The sequence below is a fragment of the Chaetodon auriga genome, chromosome 24 (genome assembly GCF_051107435.1).
Source record: "Chaetodon auriga isolate fChaAug3 chromosome 24, fChaAug3.hap1, whole genome shotgun sequence".
NCBI classification, from domain to species: domain Eukaryota; kingdom Metazoa; phylum Chordata; class Actinopteri; order Chaetodontiformes; family Chaetodontidae; genus Chaetodon; species Chaetodon auriga.
In genome coordinates, this window is record NC_135097.1 from 13,275,242 (window position 1) to 13,295,000 (window position 19,759).

Below are 19,759 nucleotides of genomic sequence, written 5' to 3' on the forward strand. Positions count from 1 at the left end.
GCTTTTTTCTTTTTTAGTTATCTAAACATTCTAAAATGTCTTTGAGATGAAGACAGAAATCCTGTTTATAAATGTGTGTCTCATCTGAGACAGACCAGGTAGTTTTCATCGTGATTGAAGACGGGGTGGTTTTTCACTCAGCCATGAAAATTGACAGCCATGAAAACAATCCCATGAGGAATTTCCACAAAGAGGTCGAAGAACTACAATGGGACCTAAAATATCTTTGAGGCAACAAGCACACTAGAATAAACAGACATTGGCGTAAGAATGGGACAGCTACACAGCCATGCACTGTATGTGCTTTACATCCCCCCGCTGCATTCGAAACACTTGTCCCGTGAGAGGAAACATGACCAATACCCTGAAAACTATTCTATTTAAAAGAGGATCTAGAGCATGCTCGCCTTTCTAGTTGAAACGAAGCAGTTACATTTACTTCTTTGAGGTTAGGTTTCTTGGGAAATGTTGTAAGGTTGGGATTTGAACAGCCGTGTGAGTGACTACTTACATTTAATAAGATCTCTGTGTTGGGAGAGTTCAGGATGCATTGGTTGTGCTTTAATATTGTGGCTATACACAATATGAGCAGTTCAAATGGGAAACTTGGTAGGTTTAATGGCAAATGGCTTGTGCCATCATATTTTTGCTAATGCTCAACATTCGAAAATTGTAACTTATTTACATATGAATTAAGCTTATCCCACATATTTCAAATGGAGATCGTGTCCATCCAGTTTGATTTATTGGTTGTACTGTTACAGGCCTTTTCACATAGATAAAACCAATTTTAGTTTTAGCCATCCAGATTCAGTGGTGTACAGTAGTCTAGCAGCCTCCCATGACTGCCAATTGAAATGGTTACAAAAAAAAAAATCACATCTTAATCATATTCCAAACATTGGGCACGCTCACCTCGTCCCTTGTATCACTTGTGTTAGTTATGTGTTTAGTGCTTTCCTCTGTTGTTATATCAAAAGTTCTGACTTATGTGTTACACTGGAGTGTGTGATGCAAGTGTTGGTCTTGGCACGGCCAATCAGATAATGTTTTATGTTTGTGGTTTGATGTCTCCCTTAGTTGGCGCCTCTCAACATACAAAGGGAAGTGTTCCAACATTAAGGTCCTACTAGATTGTTGAGGTTCATTCTTTATTATTTATGGAACAAGCCACTTTGTCTGAGGAGAGATTAATGGCCTTAGCTGCATTGCTATCCCCTGCAAACTGCCCAAATGTGCAAGAGAGATCTTGGCCTGATATTGCTGCAAGGATGAAATCAACAAACATACAATCATCATTGGACTGGATACTTCATGAGCATGCCGCGTTTGCTTTAATTACATTTAACCAACACAAGAAATTTTCTCCAACCTTAAGCAAAGCTCTTTTGTTGCCTAAATCTCACACCATGCAGAACTCAGGATGTGGATCCCTGAGTCCTGGGTTTGTATGCCTACCATCCAATCCAACAACAAAGCTACACTTCCTTCAATCTTCCTTCAAAAAATATTGAAACTGAACATAATCCATGGAGGCACTTATGTTTCCTTCATAACATACTGTATTTGGCAAAACAAATGATTATCATATACGTAAACATCATTTGTAGGAGACAGCCTTAGAACCAGCCTTTTGTCACACACGAGTCGTCCGAGTTGTTGCTGCTGTGAGCACTGTCCATGGCATCCACTTGAAGACGTTTCACTTCTCATCCAAAAAGTCCCTGGAATTCAACAACTGTCAGGATGGTCACACCTTGAGTGTGGTCAAAGTCACGTGTGGGTTGTTGATCCAGCTGCTATGCCATTTTAACAAGGCTGTCCCGGAAATCTCGTGTCAGTTTAAGTGCCATCCACGCCTTTACTCATGTGACTCTAATGGCTTTCACATGACAGTCAGGTAAATGCGCCTGTCCCAGCAGATTGCTTTGCTGGTTCTGGGGTCAGTCTCCTCTCAGGTGTTTGCTTGGCTGCAGTAGCTGTGGTCCACAACGTTCCTATTCTGGGCAGAAGTCCTACAATTTTATTGAGCAATTGACAAGAGTCTGAAATAAGGTAACCATATACCGAACCACAACTGAAATATAGTAGAATCAGGTGTTCTGCCAGAATGAAATGCAAACTCAGAGATGAGTATAGTGAGAGACAACATACCTAATGGGACGTGTGTTTCTTCACAGTGCAGCCAGGCAGATGTGTGGAGCTGTTCCAGTAACAGAAAAAACAAGGTTGGTTAGATAAGAAAGCAAATGGCATTATACTTGGATCCAAAACAAGGCCTATTTAGTCCAAACGGTGAGGTTGCATTAGTTGCATTATTGTTTTCTATTGGTGCAAACAGAGTAAGGTAGAAAAGGGCAAGACCCAGGGGAGATTTTGAGCCTTGAATAATGCTTTAGTATTTTGACTTCACCTCCTGTGGCTTTACATTTTGAAAGCACATATATACACATAATAATCAGATTATCATTTGATTTTAAACCAACTTTGAAGGCCTGTGACCTTTGACATCATCATTCCATATGTGTCTTGAGTATCTGAGAAGGTCATGTGACTCCAATGACTGTTGTGTAATTTACACAAGCTGGCTCAAGTTGTGACATATTTTAGAAATGATTTTTCTGAAATAATAAATGGAAAACACACCTGTAAGTCGGCCGGTCTTCAGGGCATTTACTGGTGCCGGTGATAACAGCCAACTGAAAATAGAAATGCTTCAAATTGAATGTCAGGGGTGGCGGTGGGGGTGTGTCTCTAAACATGCAAGATAAAGGCCATGCACACTCAAGTAAGTGGGGAATTACATATAAATATCCTATGTGCCATACTCACACTTGGCCTAAAGTGACTCCAACAACTGTAGTGACTGCCGTTCCACAGCCAGGAGCAAAAACGATCCCACAGAGGGTAAATACCTGGAACTCCCCACCAGTCAGTTAGAATTGAGGAAGCCCCTTGGATGAGAGGTGAAATGTGTTCAAGTTCAGTTGCCCTTTATTCCACCCTCCTTGGATCACCATGACCTGGATGACTGAGAATCTTCACAGACAACATTAAATATCTTGTTGTCGTATTGTATTCAATAGAATATGAGTCAAGAAGAATTTGCATTCTGTATTTGTTAACGTTTGAAATCAACTTTTTTTTGTAATCAGAGTAGTGTATTTAGACCCACGTATAAATGGATGGATGTGAAAGGTTGAGGTTGAATGTAAAACAGGCTGTTTCAAGGAGTGCAAGGAGTACAGTCAGGGCCAGCAACTCAGGGAAATAGCTGACAGGACAGCCAGAAGTGGGGTGGAAGAGCATGTAGTGGAAATGACAAGTGATGAGAGGCCCATTGGATAACAGAAGGTGTGAGGCTAGGGGCAGCTAGGCCACAGTGAATTCCACACAAGGCATCTTGACAACGCAAAAGGCCAGATACAAGAAAAAAAACTGATGATACAGCCAGAGAAGTACTCATGGGCAGCAGGGGAACGGGGAATTATCAAAGCGCTAAGACATAGGGGACATATTCCTGGGTGGCAAAGGTGAAAAAAGTGGTCAAGACTGAAATGTGTCAACTATTTAAAGGACCAGTGTGTAAGATTTATGCGGATCTATCAGCGAAATATGGCAGAAATGGAATAATTGAATTGTTGTGTTATCATTACTTTAGAATGAGCTTGTTTCATGGCCACAATAGGTTCTCCTACACCTTTGGGTGAGGCGAGGGGTGTTGAGTTGGTTGCAGTCTGCAGCCTCAGTGCTAGATGCAACTAAATCCTACACACATTGGCAAGAAATTTTGTGAAGACATTCATGGTCCTGTGAGCATGAAACCTGATTTGACCTGATCTAACTTTTCCTCCGGCACCAACAACAAGTTGACATGTGTGGCTTTGAGTGAAATGTCTCAACAACTATTTGAAGGATTTCCTCAAAAGTTGGACATTTCCCTGTCAGAAGGGTTTGTGATAACTTTTTTCATCCCTTAGCTTTTTTCTGGCTTTTGTTGTTTACTGCTTATTAGTAAATGTCAGCATGTTGGCATGCTGGCATGTTGGCATGTTAGCATCCTGGTCATAGCATGTAAGTCAAAGCAAAGCTGTGTCAAATTACAGCCTCCCAGAGCTGCTGGCATGGTTGCAGACTTATGAGAATTGAGACATGCCCTTGGTCTTGTTAACCCAGTGTTAGCCTGGGAAGACGAAACAAATCTCTTTATATTCTTCAGGAACAGTAGTAAGAGGAGTGGTCTATACAGTTACACACCTGTTGTCTTTTTCACAGTGGCCAGCAAGGAGTTCTCTAGCATTCAGAGGGTGAACTGCTTTACTCATGGACAAATAACAGAATCTGGCCATACAGAAACTCCATAAAATGAGATCCTGGGATACAATACACTAACCCTAACCCTACAATACACACCATCACCATGGGATCATAATAAGTTCAATAGAGTGATAAGACTCTTGTCACTGTGGATGTCTGTTAGCTGAGACAATAACTTCCGACCTCGTCAGTGTCTACTCTCTTGGCTCCTGCCTTGGCTCCTGTGTCCCTCACAGTCAGTCCCCCCTATTCTTTTATGTCAGCTTCCTGTCTTGTGTCGCGCCAGAGGAGTAGACCTAGCTGGCTGCTAGCCAAAACCTGGATGAGAAAGCGAAACACACACACACACACACACACACACACACACACACACACACACACACACACACACACACACTCCAAGGTAACAGTGGTGCAGTACCTTTGTATTGTTTGATTGTTTGCATCACCCCGGGCTGTCGCCTTATATTAACTAGTGTAAGTGAGGCACAAGGAAAGATCAATCGGGTTCACCCCCAACTTAACATCACCCTAAATTCAATAACCATGTCCCATTCCAACCAAGGAGTCACTGTGACTGGACTCTCCTACCCCCGCACTCCCCACACATCCCTCACCTCCCACCCTAATCCCCTGCCCTGGTCACGAAGCATGGCTCACAGCACGTACCTTGTCTCCCTCTCCTCTTTCTCTCATGTTGGCTCAGACATAAGCAAACAGCCCTTTGAGCAAACAGTGCAACAATCTGTCAACATTGTCTTCAGCTTAACACTGTGGTGACCACGTTGTATTAAAGCTGACTCAGAAGAGAAAGAGTATAGATATCAATATGCAAACTTCTAAAACAGTGTTTAGAGAATGACCCTCAGTTATGAGGAGGATATTTAAATATCTGAAAAACATAGCAGTCAACTTACATTAAATGCATATTAGTCCTCCACATCACGTTTTTGGTATTTTTGGCGTCATAATTTTGAGAAGGGAAAATCCTGTTGATTGTTGATGGAGATTTTTTCTTAATATGTTAATAGATGAATGAAGCTTTATTGCTGATAGCATAAGACACAATATAATATTGCTAATGTGTTTTTGCAATTGAAATATTTGAAATCATTTTCAGGATTTGACCCCCACCATTTTAGTGTGTACACATGCATGCGCACGTGCTGTTCATGCACCTTACATAGGCTTATGAAACGGTAAGCAAACAAACGTGTAAGCTTGATAACTTATCAGTGTTTCCAAGATTTCAGTGAAGCTATGTGTGTCACTTGACATTGCTCGTTGGCTGCGAATAATGCATATGCAAACATACCTTCTTCCTGTCTGATGGAAAAGCCTCCTGGTGCCCCTGGAAGACATCCCCTCCTCTATGACACACACAGGGGACTTCCAGGAAATTTCAATACATTTCCTTTTCTCTGGCTCCAAAGGGGCTTTCAGGGGTCAAGGTGAGGACATGGGACATTAACATGTGCAGAGAATTAAACTGCAGTATGACATCCTTTAACACATCTGCACTGAACCCATGAATAGTCCTAATTGGATATTTTGAATACACAGTACATAATATTAGCATTTTGTGCAATGATATCTAACCACATCCACATGTCTAATAAAGTCAGTCATACCATTTAGGCTCCTATGTTTGTCTGAGGCCTGTTTGTTGTATCATGAGGAAACCGTATTGGGAGAAGACTATTCTAAGAATGCTACCATGGATGAACTCTGGTACTTCAGCTGTACATGAACAGATTCCTTAAAATAGACTGTATCTTCCCATGGCAGATACTTAGCTTTGATAATAGCACAGATAAGTCATAAATCATGCTACTCCCTTCGTACCTAGGTCAGGGTCTGTGTCATTTAGCCACATTAGATTCTTTGACAATTCTTTGGCAATGTACTATGTACCAAGCATGATTTAGAATGATCGGGGGGGTCCCAGAGGAGGTCATGAGGGAAGTGCTTACAACATCTCCATATTGACCCCACTGATGTGAGGAACCTTGAAGGTGAAAGTCAGATAACAAAAATCCAATGCTTCCTATTCTGGTTACAAGAGGGCCCCTTTCATTGTATTCAGCATCATCGTCACTCCTAATCTTTTGTGGTCTGTGTTCATCAGTATCAGCCCAGCTCCTGCCTGTTCTCCTGCTGTTCTACTCCCTTCTGTTATTCTTGGTATTCTATGTTTCATGGACTCTGACGTTGTTATTCAGTGAACACAGCAAGGTTATTTTTCTCCCTTTTGAAGTACTCAACACATCCTCTGTTGCCTTTGTACTGTAATAACTTTGTGCAACAACAAAACTACTTTTATTGTAGAACCAGCATTGCAAGCACCAAGCTTCTTTCCAATGGCTGAATAAGGAAAATGGTTGTTAAAAGTAAAACTGACTTCTCACGGTCTTCAGCTATAGCCCAGGTGTACTCAGCTGTGCCTCCGTGTGAAATAATGTTTCAAATGGTCTTCAGATTCTTAATATTTGTTCTACCACAACTTCTCACAGGTTGCATAGATTTGGTAAGAACAGTGTAAAGTGCCTTTATCTACATTTGTTTTGCTCCTTTTTTCCAATTCATTTTGCAGAGGTGGTGTTCAGCACAGCAGTTGGGACTGACTAGAAAATAGAGAAGTCGGTGAATCTGTATCCACGTTTGCAGTGTTATTACTCATACTACCCACTACAGCTTATTTTTAAATGCCTACATGGTCATGCTTGTTCCCTGCTTAATGGATTTGTTGCTAGACACCAGCACTGCAGTAGAATCAGCACACAAGCCTCAATAAATGGAAGCTGCCACATTGTAATGCACAAACCTTCATGTGGACAATTGGTCTTCTTTAATGAGGGAGCAGACTTGGCGAAATGCAACACAATTTAAGTGTGTTCAACTGAGGTTTTAAATCATAGCTGAAGAGAAAGCATTGTTTCACACCTAATAACTCTACAAAAGGGCCTCTTTGTGGTCTCTGAACTCCACCGGAGGGATGAACACCATTCTTGGAAAGATATTCCCTCACCAGCAAACTGCAAAAGCCATGGCGTATTAACCACATCATTTTCACAACAACAGATCATTCAGTGAGGCTTCATGTCCTGCATTCTAGCATCTGTGTTTTTCCTTAAATTTGTCACCTGTCACCAGTCAGCACGTTACTGACCGTACAGTGACAGGTTGGTCAACTGTGATCAAAATTTGTGGTTATGGTTTTTTTATGGTTTGCCATTAGGAAAGGTCAGGTGATGCAAATTTCAAAGCTTTATAAAAACTCTGACTCCTCAAACCTTGTCCCAACAATCAGCGAGAAGACCAAGAAAACTTTCTGAGAGAACTGCTCATAGGGTTGCTAGAAGGCAATTCAGAGCCCCCTTTTGATTGCAAAGGTCCTTCAGGAAGATTTAGCGGACTGTGCAGTAGTGCTGCAAACTTTCCTCCATCCTCACCACAAAATTCAATGACATACGTTTGCAAAGGAACATCTAAAACAAGGCTGATGCATTTTGGAAACAAGCCCTGTGGACTGATGAAGTTAAAATAGAACAATTTGGCTGCAATGAGCATAGGAGGCAGAATTTCATAAAAGAGCACCTCTCCAACCATTGAGCATGGAGTGGAACGATCATGCTTTGGGCTTGTGTTGCAGGCAGTGGCACGGGGAACACAACAGGGAAGAATGGGTTCATTTAAATAACAGCAAATTCTGAAAACAAACATCACACTATCTGTATAAAAGCCAAAGAGAAATAGGTTGGCTCCTACAACAGGATAATGATCTTAAACACACCTCAAAATCCACAATGGACTACCGCAAGAGGCACAAGCTGAAGGTTTTGCCATGGCCCTCACAGTCCCCTGACCTAAACATCATCAGAATCTGTGGATAGACCTCAAAAGAGCACTGCAAGCAAGATTCACAGAACTAGAAGCCTTTTGTACGAATAATGAATGAAAATCCCCCAAACGAGAACTGAAACACTGTCACTGCTGACTACAAGAAGCCTTTACCAACTGTGATAGCTGAGTGTGTAAAGAAGGTGTTACTGGGTGTTGTATCTGCTCCTTTTTTGTTATTTAGAAACTGTAAAAGGAATAAATGACAAGGGTGCCTTAACTTTTGCATGCCATTGTATATACTCTAGGTTCAAGTTTAACTTGCTCTTCTTTTTCAGCTCACAACACAAACAATAATAAAAGACAGATCAGTCTAATCTTATCAGCTGATATGCACTAAAGTATGGGAGCAATTAAAAATAAATGCCCAGTAGAATATACCACACATTTCCATAGGACTTACTCAGTGGTGTGCAAAAAGTAAATGGTCCATTATTGTCCCTGTCTTGGTGTTCATAACCATGATTGCTTTGGGCCCTTCTCCCTGACTTGTACCATCAGCTATCAGCATTCACAAATTTTATAGGTTTTGTTGTCCAGTGTGGTCTGATGATGCCTGCAGGAATGACTGAAGTGCACTACTGGTCCCCCTTCATTACTCTCCTCTGTCACCATATACTCACATCTACTTTATAATGGCACGTGTTGTTAATCTGTCTTGCTCTGAAAAAATAAGGTTCCCACGACCTTGACACGCCTGACCGCCTCGTCAAAGACATTCAGGTGAAAGTTTTGGATGATCACAAGCTGTCAGCGCTGTGCTGCCTGTGTAGGGGTGTGTGGGTGTGTGTGTGTGTGTGCGCGCGCGTGAGGTGAGGTTGCGAAGTTACAGGATGCACAAAATTGTACAACTAACATGCACAAATGCTTGCTGATCTGTTGCGATCAGGACACACATTTGATCTGAAAGTCACATTTGAGATTGGTAAAAAGTTGAAGAATATCGTGGATTTTTGTCAAGGCTTGATTTGTGTGGCGCATCATTTAACCATTGTGGTCATTGAATGCGCCCTGGCTTTTGAGGGATGTCAGTGATAGTCCTGCATTGAAAACACAATGACTCTGACAATCAGCACAAAATTGCTCAGTTCATATTTATTTTACTATTATTATCATTTACAGATCAGCTTTTCAAATAAGATACAGGCTTCCACTGGAATGAACGTTTCTGAAAATGATCCGAACAATGGATGGGAAGTGTCGCTTTTTTTGAGACAGTATTTACTTTTTAGACCAAATGTTCTATAAACAGGGATAGCCTATTATTTGGACAACAATGAAAGAAAACATTTTTGACTTAAGGGAGGAGGTAGTTGAGATTGTCATCATGGAAACAATACAACTTTAGTTTCAAAGTCATCAATAAAAAAATCAAACACCATCAGTTTTTAGAAACACCTACCGGATAAGTGCAGGAGATCCACAAAAGAGCTTCGTTTCCAATTAATGGGCAATAGACGGACCTATGGGCCAAACCGCGAGGACCCTGTGAGGGGCTATGCGGATACCGCTATGGAGTTTCCCAGTGAGTTATGGACATGCCTTCATGATTTTTTTCTCAGTACACCGGCTTTGGTAGTTAGTCTATTTTCACGCTTTACGCAAAGCGGGGCTGCATGCACGGGTTGATGTTTAATCGCTCATCGTGGTGCGTAAAAAGGCGCGTCCTCTGTCCTTGCGGGCAATCACGTTATCGCTATATCCTTAGGGGAGGTAAATAAAAGGTTTTGCCAAAGCATAGCAGTGATGCAAAGCCTGGTAGGTGAGCGCTCTCGCCAGCAGCACAGATCCTTCCGACACGGACCTACATGCCGGTCGGACTAGCGCCGGGACCAGCACACTTGTTTTTATGTTGGACTTGGTGGATTTGACTGGTGCCTTAACGTGAGCCGTGACACTTGTGTAATATTTTCACAATGTTTTTGAAAGATGCGGCACCTGTTTGCGAATGTTGCAGAAAACGGGTAGAGGTAAGAGCGCTTGGAACATTTTCCAGTCTGGTGCGTCCTTCTGTGTGCATTTTCTGTGCGCTGCATTAGTCTGTATGCTCTGTGCTTTAAAACACGTTTGTCACGTTGATCATGTATGGATGCAGAGTGCAGCTGACCAGCAGTCACATATATGTGAATGGGTGAATACTGAACCTTAACATTATTTAAGGCGTCTCTGGAGGTTTCAGGTTTCTTTTAAAAGCTTTCCTAAAAGTTGTGCTACATGTTCTAAGACTTATCTCTGCTTGCTTCAGGATTGCATTTATTCACTTCAGCCCATGGAAGTATATTATGTAGTGCCACCTTCACCTTTAAATGAAGCCACGTCCTGTCAGGTGATGGATGCTGAACACCTAAAAATTGGGGCTGTATAGAATATTCAGTTCCCAAAGGGCAATTTTTGAAGCTTATGCAAGGCATCATGTGGGTCCTGAACTTGAGTTGACCACAGCACTAAATCTGTTGGAGCTGCTAGTTTGATTCCCTCTGAAGCTAAAGAGACATTGTTTCCTGTTACTGTAAGCCACTGCAGATAAAACGGTCTGTTTTTCTGTCTTGTTCTCAGGGAAAGTGCGTCTTCAGTCATTCTCTAGCATGACACAGCAGATTGTTCAGGGTACTGAGTCTGACCGCTGAATGTGCAGTTGTTGGCACAGTCGTCACATACTTACTGCATATCAGCAGGAACTAGCAAAAGGTTATCAACGGCGAACAGTTACAAGGGATTCCAGCAAAGCTGAACAGGAAATGATGTCACACCTGTGTCATCTGACAGCTCTGCACTTTGTCATGGGGAAGACCCGTTCAAAATAGAGAGGAGGTCACGATGCACCCATCACTGAGGTGTACTTTAAAAAGTATGTCCTTGTCAGCCCTCTGTGCCATTTAATCATCAGCGTTGATGTCAACTAGTTGGTTTAAATTGCTGAGCTCTTTGTGTGCACCTGTTTGACACGGTTTGCTAAAATAGCACGTGTCAAAGGCATCATCTCATGTGAGCATCCGGCCACCTTTCCAAAGCATCTGTCACATACCTGGAGTGAAGCTTGCCATTATCCAAAGCACCGCCACTTGTAGACGATTGCTTCCAATTTAAAATAGCAACATGGTTTTGGCAGCTGATATTGGCAGACAAAGCTGTCTTAACTTTTAGTTTGGCCACAGTCCTGGACTGCAAATTCCACCACCTTGTTGAGAATGAAGAGAGAGAGAGAGTGTACACACAGTTTAGATTGATGCATTCTCACGTAGGCAATGGCGGAGGTGAAAGGGTCACATAATCCTCAAGCTGAGTCATACACACTTGTTTAAAAAAGTGACCACGTTTTGGGAAGCGAGTGAATGGAAAAGAGTGCCGTCAGTTCGCCCGTGCAGGCATTAACTTTTCCTCTGAAACTGCTATATGAATTGGTATATGTTAAGTATACTTTGAGCACATTGTTGATGTGAAGTTTTGCTCTAGAATGACAGCACAGAAAGACCTCTGGGACTCGTATAAACAAAGCATCATAGGAGGTCTGAAAAAGACCATGAGCACAAACATTTAAAGTTTGTGATTTACTTTGAAGTGGACAAATTTCTGAAAGTGTACCAGTAAATGTACCAATGTCTAAGTAAAGTGGAGCAGCCACTTAACAGCCACCAGGATGAAACAGGCCCAGTGTAGTAGGATTTATTCTTTGTGTGAAATGTTTCGTAATTAGTCCCATTCCGTATTCATTCCCTGCCATGCTTACGTCTTGCATTACATCTTGTATTTTCAACGAGCCTGATGAATGACTCTTTGAAAATGCATGCCGATAAATACTAGTTAATGTTAAAGTCCTGGTGACACCATGTGCACTCCTTGGTGTATGCGTGTTCATATTTACTGGACTGCAGGTCTGCAGGGATTATACATGCTTGCTCTGGGGAAGAAGGAGGCTGCAACACTGTTACTAATGCGCATGGAACAATTAGTACCTTGGGAAGTTGTGGGACACTGTGCACCGCTCTGCACACACAGAGTTTACAGAAGGTTTCTGTGAAACAGGGGGTGGTATGAGTCAGATGTACAGTTTCATAGACACCCACGGATCCTGTGTGCCATTGACGGTCTTCTGCATGACATTGGCATCATGGAAAAGGAGGCATTTAGGTTAAGCTGATTATACTATTGCCCTCTTAAAAGACCGCTGCTATTGTACTACTAGTAATGGTATTTTAATACTTGATGCTATTTCTCATTATCCCTCAGCTTTGCAGTTCAGCTCAATTTGTGCTAGTTGTCTAGGAGTCTGGGAACTTTATCTAGCCTGTATCTGACCTGTCTGCCTGGGAAGATCATCTCTATTTTCTATCATCCTCCTGCGTCACACATCCAGGCTGCTGTGAAAGAGTGCATTCATTCAGAATGCGGCGCAGAGGAACGAGGCTGGACGTCCACATGATCCACAACAGTAGAACCACTCTCATTGCCAAGTACATCCTTAGAGTTCAGAGCGTGATTTCAGTGGATGTTAGAAGTCTCTTTCGTGGTCACTGAGAAAAGGTTGGAAGCGATATCGACATTTCTGAATAAAGCTGACCAATGGCCCAATCATAGAACCACCCTGTTCTAAATGAGGGTTAAGCAGGAAACAGTCATTTCTGCATTGTCATGATATCCGCAGGTTTCTGTTCAGAATCTAGGATATCACGTGGTTTCTTAGGCGTCATAATGAAAAAATGAAACTAAATTAATGAGATACTGTATAGTCATGCTGAATCATGCTGGCTTTGCATGATACAGCTCTAAAAATCAGATTTACTGTAATGTTTATAAAAGACTGATCCTTGAACAGCCAATTTATCCAGATAACAGTAATAAATGCAAGCACAGACCTCTGACCGGACAGTGGTTGAACAGGAAATGTGGTTTTGTGAAGCATATCTGCGACATTAATATTTGTTCTCATACATACTTTGTGGTCTGATAAACATTGGATCCGATGAGATCATAAGACAGCAATGGGTGGAATTCCGTAAGTTTGAAGACAGATTAATTTAGAAATAAAAATTGTACATGTAGATGAGGGTGTTGTATAGAGGGTAGATGTAGTTGTTCTCAAGGTCTTAAGGTTTCTCATACATTTAAAATGTGAATATGGCTCTCATCTGTCACAGGGGTAACTGGTTTAACCCTCAGACAAGGTGGACAAATCTGGAAGTTGTTCCCCGTCATTGCTTTAACTGAAGTGACCTTTACCAGGGCAAATCATTTCACGTGGTTCAGATGTAGTAGTGGTGGCAGTAGAAGAAGTCGTGTATTGATGAAAGTGAAAATGCACGCACAGTGGAAGCTTTCCCTCTTGGATTTTCTCCTGATTTTGTCTAAAAACAGAGCCATCATAGTTTTATTAAGACATTGTTGAAGCATTGCTGGGAAAGCTACATGAACCTGTGGGATAATGACTGCTAGCCTATTGGTCAGAGTGGTCTGCCCAATAAAATCCACCAAGTGGGATTATCCCTGCTGAATTGATACTGAACTCTTTCAAATGGTTTGTTGAGGGTAAACATGTCAGAGTAAGTGCAGCCTCTGAAGAAGAGTTGTTAACGCTCAGCCATGTGTCAAGTGAAACAAATGGCAGTCAGCCAGCTTCACTGCTATTTTGTTCTGCAAAGTTCAACGCAAGAGGCCCGTTTAGGTGTGAGTGAAGCAGTAAAAATCTCTGAACAACTACAGCTCAGCAGGAATCGCTTGCACATATAATCATAACGTGTTTTAATGAAACCACAGTAAGAAAGGGATTGAACAAGAGTTCATATATGTGTAGAAGAGAGCAGAAAACCCTCCTCAGAGCTTCATCGTGCCCTGGACCAATGAGGAAAAGGTTGAAATGACAGACTTTCACAGCAGAGCGTAGTGTGTCAGATCATGAGTTATCTCTTTACTTGCAAGTGCAAATCCACCTGTTTTCATCCATTTTCAATGTACGGTGACCTTTGAGTGACTGTCTTTTTGTGTTTGTGACGCAGGACTGCTTGCCTTGCTGTTGATAGTGTTGGAGTGGACCCGGCCAGGCCTACCGTCCCCGCTGAGGCCAATCTGTGACCTGAGGGTCCTGAACCATTTCATCAAGGAAGCACGAGACGCAGAAGTCGCTATGGTGAGACGAAAATGCATGCATGCGCTCAGATGTAAGAGCAGGCGAAGCTCACTGCTGAGATGCTGTAATCCCGGGAATCATCCATAGCCATACTGAACGTTTATGTTCCATTACGTAAAAGCATCCTAAACACGAACATGCTCTCTTGTTTTCTTAGAAGTCATGCAGAGAAGGATGTAGCCTGTCAGAGTCTGTCACTGTTCCCCAAACCAGAGTTGAGTTTGATGTCTGGGAGAAGAAAAATGTAAGTAGCCACTAAAAAGAGCTGAAGGTTAAAACAACTGACAGCAGATTTACATAATGTGTCTTAGTTCATAGAAATTTGCTGCCTTTTGGTGTGTAATCTAGTTAATCTAGCTGCTTATCACTTCAACTCTTGCCTTCTGTACTTTCTTGGCAAGGCACTGGAGCAAGCTCAGGAGGTGCAGTCCGGCTTATGGCTCTTACAGCAGGCCCTCGGCTTGCTGCGGACTTCAGTCACCAACACAGCACTGCACAGCCACATAGATAACTCCATTAGAAACCTGCTCAGCATCAATGCTGTGCTGCGTAGCCTCAACATCCAGGTGAGTAACAGCAGGTTCAGACGTAGAAATTCAAAAACAACTCTCACAGCTTGAATTAGGCAGCTTTTACTAACTTTTGAGTGATTAAGAAAGTGCATCAGCAAGATATTTTGATAAACCCTGTTGCTTCAGGCTAAAAGCAGCGGAGTTAACTAATACCTCTGGTAAGGACCCAACACAGGTCCATGTTTGTCACAAGTTTGCTGCATTCTTTCTGATCGCATACTGTGGAGTCATGAAGTATTTTAGAGGAAAAATGGCCTTAGGTCTTCATAGCCAAAGTGGTTTTTGCCTTCTATTTAACGTACAGTGATCATACTTGAGCTCGAGTTGAGTTTCTTGTAATGAAATAATATTGTTTTCTTCAGTAATAGAGAAACTGAGGAATGTCATGGGACAGTCTCTAGAAATGTAACCATAAGCCTTTCATGACAAGGCTGCCGGCACTGAAGCCGCTCTCCATACTTGTCCTTAGACTGCCGAAGTTGTGGCAACACAGCCTTTGACATGAGCCATGTCCACACTGAAGCCTTGTGGACAGACAAACTAAAGCTGAATGAACAGTCTGTGTCCAGGCTCAAGGGTCACTGAAATAAGTTTCATCATGTTAACTGGGAACAGTTAACATAGTTCTTACACATGATAAACAAAGACGAATTTGGGATATGGTGGGTTTCTGTGGATGTCTGAAGGTTTAACTTTATAAATCTGTCAATCAATGCAGATTTGTGCGGGGGAAAATGGAGCAAGATGTAGAGCAGGATTTCTTCAAAAGACACTTAAAAAAGGATCAATTTCCCAAATTGAGACAAGAGCCACATGCTTCTTTGATTTATTTTTCAGGAATATACCCCACCAGCAAGTGCAGCAGGGCTTGAGGGAACATGGAGGGTATCCTCGGCAACAGATTTGCTTCAAGTCCATGTCAACTTCCTGCGAGGCAAAGTGCGCCTCCTCCTTATGGACGCGCAGGCTTGCCAACAAGATGTCAGCTGATCGTTCCTACTCCAGACAAAGCTAATTTGTGCTTTCAAAGGCAAGAAGACGGACTTGACGCTGCTGACCTGCACGCTGTCTGCTGGAAGCGGTGTGGAAAGAGAGGAAGATGTAGCCATCCTCACACAAGGAGAGGAGGCTGAAAGGAAAGGACAGTCCCAGCTAGGCTTTGGATGGGCAGGAGATGATTGCACCTTGGAATGTGGATGGGAAGCACGGACATGGTGAAGCACACACTGACCAAAAACAGGCCTGTGAGAAGCACTGCTCCAATAGCTGGTCTACTGGCACTCCCTTGCACTTTGTGTGTGGATGCACTTTTGCGTGTGCGAGTTAAGACTGCAAGTTTAGATCTGTACGTAGTGTGTACGTGTGTGTTTCCAGTGAGTGTGACCCCAACACTAATCTTTTTAGAGCAAATTATGGAGTGAAACACACAGAAAATATTGATTGCACCTGGAAAATGGAGGACTGTGAGGTTGCAACAGAGTATTTCCAGTACGACTGCAAAAAGGCAAAAATGAATGAACCTTTAAAGCCACAAGCCATTTTTCAACTATGCCTCACTGAAACATTAATCTCTTGATTTTTTTTCAATGAATATTTTAATATATATTTTTAAGAGCTGTGTAAGTACTATTTATACATATTTTCTACTTTTAAGCTCCAGTTATTGTATTTTTAGTGTTTTTAGTTGGGCTCTGTTTGCCATGTTCTCTTGTCTAACACTGAACACATTCGCAAAGCTGTTTGTCAACATCATTCATAATGTCACGCTGCTATCTTACTTTTTATAAAGATTGTTTGAACACAAATGGCTGTCATTTTCACATTGCATATCCCTTCCGAATAGCAAAGTGAAGGACTAAAAAGCTGAAGCAGAGGTTCAGTTCCAGTGACCGAGGGAGCAAGGGTTCAACGAGGAGGAGGAGGGTGGAGGGTTACATGGGAACTGTGAAGCTGTTTTGTCATCACCTGTGTTTTTGTTGCTGCCTAACCAACACTCAACCAGTCTCCACACACTGAGAGCCGGACTGCCTGGGAAAATGCTATTTGGCTTTTACAATTAACATCCTGTGAGCCTGTAATTGCAAATACTTTTCCAGCATCTGACGCTAGCACTGTCTCTTCCCTCCCTCCATTGTTCGTCATCAAACGGCAGGCAGGCAATCAGCTGGATCTGGGAACTTGAGGCTTCCTATAAAATGCTCGAGTATTTCAGACTAGTTTAAGTGTCCTTCCTTGTTTTTTTTCCGTATTTTTAAATTTTGTTGTGCAAGTGCAAGATGTTTTTAAGGATGTTTGTACATGTTTTCTTTCCTGTTATTTTTGTGTTGTTTTGTCCCGTCACTGTATAATTTGCTATTTAAATACAAAATATTATTCTTGGATGAAGAAAAGGATAGATGGAAACACAACAAGAGGAAGTGTGTCCATTTCATTCATTATATCTGTCTGGTTCACGTCAGTGGAGTTCAGAAGCGACTGCACTTCAGATGGCTGAATATGGGCTGCTGTCACAGACCTTATTGGTCGTCAATGAGTGTCATTATTCTAGTAACATCCTGCCCTTGATGCAGACATAACAGGTAAAGATACATTCAAGCAGATTTTATTTTTTTCAAGAAATCAAATACATCGTCTTCCTGAAAACTGCCCATCACATTCATTTTGAACATAAACACCACCAGCAGTTCAAGGATTTGGAACCAAATTTAAACAGACTGCTGACATCTAGTGGACATTTACTACAGCAACACCTGCTTGAATTTCAATTTAGGATTCCTCAGTTTTTGTCCTTATTTGTGTCTTTAAAAACAGGCTGACATGAGCACAGGCGTTATCTACAAATATGAAATTACACTGAGGTTTCACCTGGTAAACACCGCTACTGCTTCAAGACATGCAGAGTGAAAAAGCAACAGTAACAATTTACACCTGACAAAACACGACAGAAGTCCTAACACATGAAGTAAAATAAGGTCTCCACTGGAGCGTTTCAGTACAGTTCACTGACAGACACACAGCCAACACACTGTATGTTGTCTGCTCTGTTTTGCAGTCCTCTAGGTCTCCACACACACGCACAGTCCCACCAGACAACAACGATATGTCTGTCTACTGGTTGAAGAGGGAATAAATAAGACTTTAAGCCAGAGACCTTCCATCCAACACACCTGTCTTCAGGTCACTGCGGCTCAGGGTAGAAAACCTTAATATGAATGGCTGAGTTGTTACGTGTACGCGTCATGGGCTCCCCAGCTTCATCGGGATCCTCAGGCTCCAGATCGTCCACAAGCTCCACCGTGGAGGTGTTGGCTGCCAGTTGTAGCGCCCCCTGGCTGCTGGCCTGCAGCTGAAGGGCAATGTTGATAGCCCTGTTGATGGCCAGGCCCAGGCCATGGACACAGATCTCCCTGTGACCCCCACCTTCCAGCAGCTTCTGACAGCGTGCCAGCTGAGCCCGGAAATCAGTCTTCATGTTGACGTAGACGTCATTCCGTCTCTTTGGGAGTTTCCGGGGGAGGCGCTTCCTAAGGGTGTACTCCACTGGGTCCATCTCTACAGCTGGAGAGGTGGAGTCAGTGTGCACCGGGGCGGTCTGAGGGACAGTGGACATTCCTAGGTTGCGTGGCTCTGTCATGTTTCTCAGTGGATATTTGTGCTTTAGGCAGCAGCTGGGGCCAAACAAGGAAGCTAAGAAAACAAAGTCGATAGACAGAAGCTGATTAAAGTGCGATCGTGATAGATGATGCCTTCCAGCAAACATACATCCTATCCAAGCTGCAATAATAATTACTTTCATTGGCTTTTAATCTGTTGATTATATTTCAAATTAATCATTTGGTCTACAAAACATAAGCTGATAGATATTCCATCACAGTTTTCCATCTTCAGCATCTGTCCAACAGCCCACAGACATTCAGTTTAACATCCCCTGAGACAAACAAAAGCAACAGAATAATAAGTAAGAGAGTCCATTCAATAGAAGCGCCATACTAGCACGCTGTTAATTGAATGGCCTAATATCCCTTAAGGTGATGTTTAGGACATCGGCAGCAAGTAGAAGCAATTGACCGCGAAGAGGACACTACTACTATTGCTTTAAATCCAAAAAACGACGTAGCTATGTGCAAATATACTGCATTTCCGCCGGTAAGGAAACAGCTGCAGAGTCGCAAGCTAGTCAAACATTAGCATGATAGCCTCACTTGTGACAGTCATATAGCGTCTCACACACAAACCTTGGGGCAAGCAATCAAAACGCTGTTTTCGCCTTTTATCCAGCAGCAGGTTGCATTTTGAAGTACTTAACGCTGATGTTATAGATGTCTCTTGTCTTCCGGGAGTGATAAAATGTTTGCCCGTAGAGACACCAATGTTTCCATACAAGACAAGCACACTATGCGCCAGAATAACGGAGTATCGTGCTGAGGTCACAAATGAGGAGTCAAACATTAGCTAGCTAACGCTGCTGAACAGTGAGTCAGCTACGCTAGTTAACCGTGTAACCACGTTTACGGTGAAGCGCAGTTACTCCATATCATTAACACACTTAACGTTACCTTCAGACGACAATTTGACGTAACACTTTTGTCTTATCTCATCGCTAACGTGCGAGGTGACGGCTGCACTAGCTTTAGCCAGCTAGCTGTTTATTTTCTGTGTGCCCCGGAAGTAGTATGACGGGGAAATGCTGCGTGTGACTGCAGCTGCAGACTGACTGTTTTTAAGAATCCTGGAAGACCCTCTCTCATTTCCAAGAGAAGCATTGTTCTTCACATGACAGTTGTTTAACATGTACACAAAAGTTGCAGTGAAGCCATCTATGGCAAGAGCACAGTCTCCGTCTGAGGAA

The 19,759-nt window shown here is 42.5% G+C and overlaps 2 protein-coding genes and 1 long non-coding RNA gene across 5 annotated transcripts; 1 reads left to right on the forward strand and 2 right to left on the reverse strand.

The window, feature by feature from the left end:
* Nucleotides 1-729: 729 nt before the first annotated feature.
* LOC143317343 (uncharacterized) lies at nt 730-9,753 on the reverse strand. Its single transcript, XR_013076662.1, has 6 exons — nt 9,620-9,753; nt 5,633-5,753; nt 2,833-4,635; nt 2,647-2,699; nt 2,155-2,203; nt 730-2,002 (listed from the first exon to the last, which is right to left on the reverse strand). It is a non-coding gene; the product is annotated as an uncharacterized LOC143317343 (long non-coding RNA).
* On the forward strand, nt 9,635-17,309 carry epoa (erythropoietin a). 2 transcript variants are annotated; one of them, XM_076725452.1, is made up of 5 exons: nt 9,635-9,742; nt 14,208-14,338; nt 14,496-14,582; nt 14,740-14,904; nt 15,748-17,309. In XM_076725452.1, exons 1-5 carry the CDS (start codon nt 9,664-9,666, stop codon nt 15,898-15,900), a joined length of 615 nt encoding a protein of 204 aa, XP_076581567.1. In that variant the 5' UTR covers nt 9,635-9,663; the 3' UTR covers nt 15,901-17,309. The 2 variants fall into 2 exon arrangements, with proteins under 2 accessions (XP_076581567.1, XP_076581568.1); XM_076725453.1 differs by lacking the exon at nt 9,635-9,742 and adding an exon at nt 9,819-10,187 and having other exon boundaries at nt 15,748-17,237.
* A 187-nt stretch (nt 17,310-17,496) lies between these two features.
* Nucleotides 17,497-19,595, reverse strand: pop7 (POP7 homolog, ribonuclease P/MRP subunit). Of its 2 annotated transcripts, none has more exons than XM_076725454.1 (2): nt 19,467-19,595; nt 17,497-18,597 (listed from the first exon to the last, which is right to left on the reverse strand). In XM_076725454.1, exon 2 carries the CDS (start codon nt 18,542-18,544, stop codon nt 18,089-18,091), a length of 456 nt encoding a protein of 151 aa, XP_076581569.1. In that variant the 5' UTR covers nt 18,545-18,597; nt 19,467-19,595; the 3' UTR covers nt 17,497-18,088. The 2 variants fall into 2 exon arrangements, with proteins under 2 accessions (XP_076581569.1, XP_076581570.1); XM_076725455.1 differs by having other exon boundaries at nt 19,146-19,564.
* Between the last annotated feature and the right edge of the window lie 164 nt (nt 19,596-19,759).

Bases quoted from the DNA above. Each gene is read 5' to 3' on its own strand.
- epoa (XM_076725452.1), top strand. From the start codon at position 9,664: ATGGGCAATAGACGGACCTATGGGCCAAACCGCGAGGACCCTGTGAGG. The intron at 9,743-14,207 runs GTGAGTTATGGA...TTTGTGACGCAG, and splicing joins TACCGCTATGGAGTTTCCCA to GACTGCTTGCCTTGCTGTTG. The intron at 14,339-14,495 runs GTGAGACGAAAA...TTGTTTTCTTAG, and splicing joins GAGACGCAGAAGTCGCTATG to AAGTCATGCAGAGAAGGATG.
- pop7 (XM_076725455.1), bottom strand. From the start codon at position 19,359: ATGTTTGACTCCTCATTTGTGACCTCAGCACGATACTCCGTTATTCTG. The intron at 18,598-19,145 runs GTTTGTGTGTGA...TTGTTTTCTTAG, and splicing joins TTTTGATTGCTTGCCCCAAG to CTTCCTTGTTTGGCCCCAGC.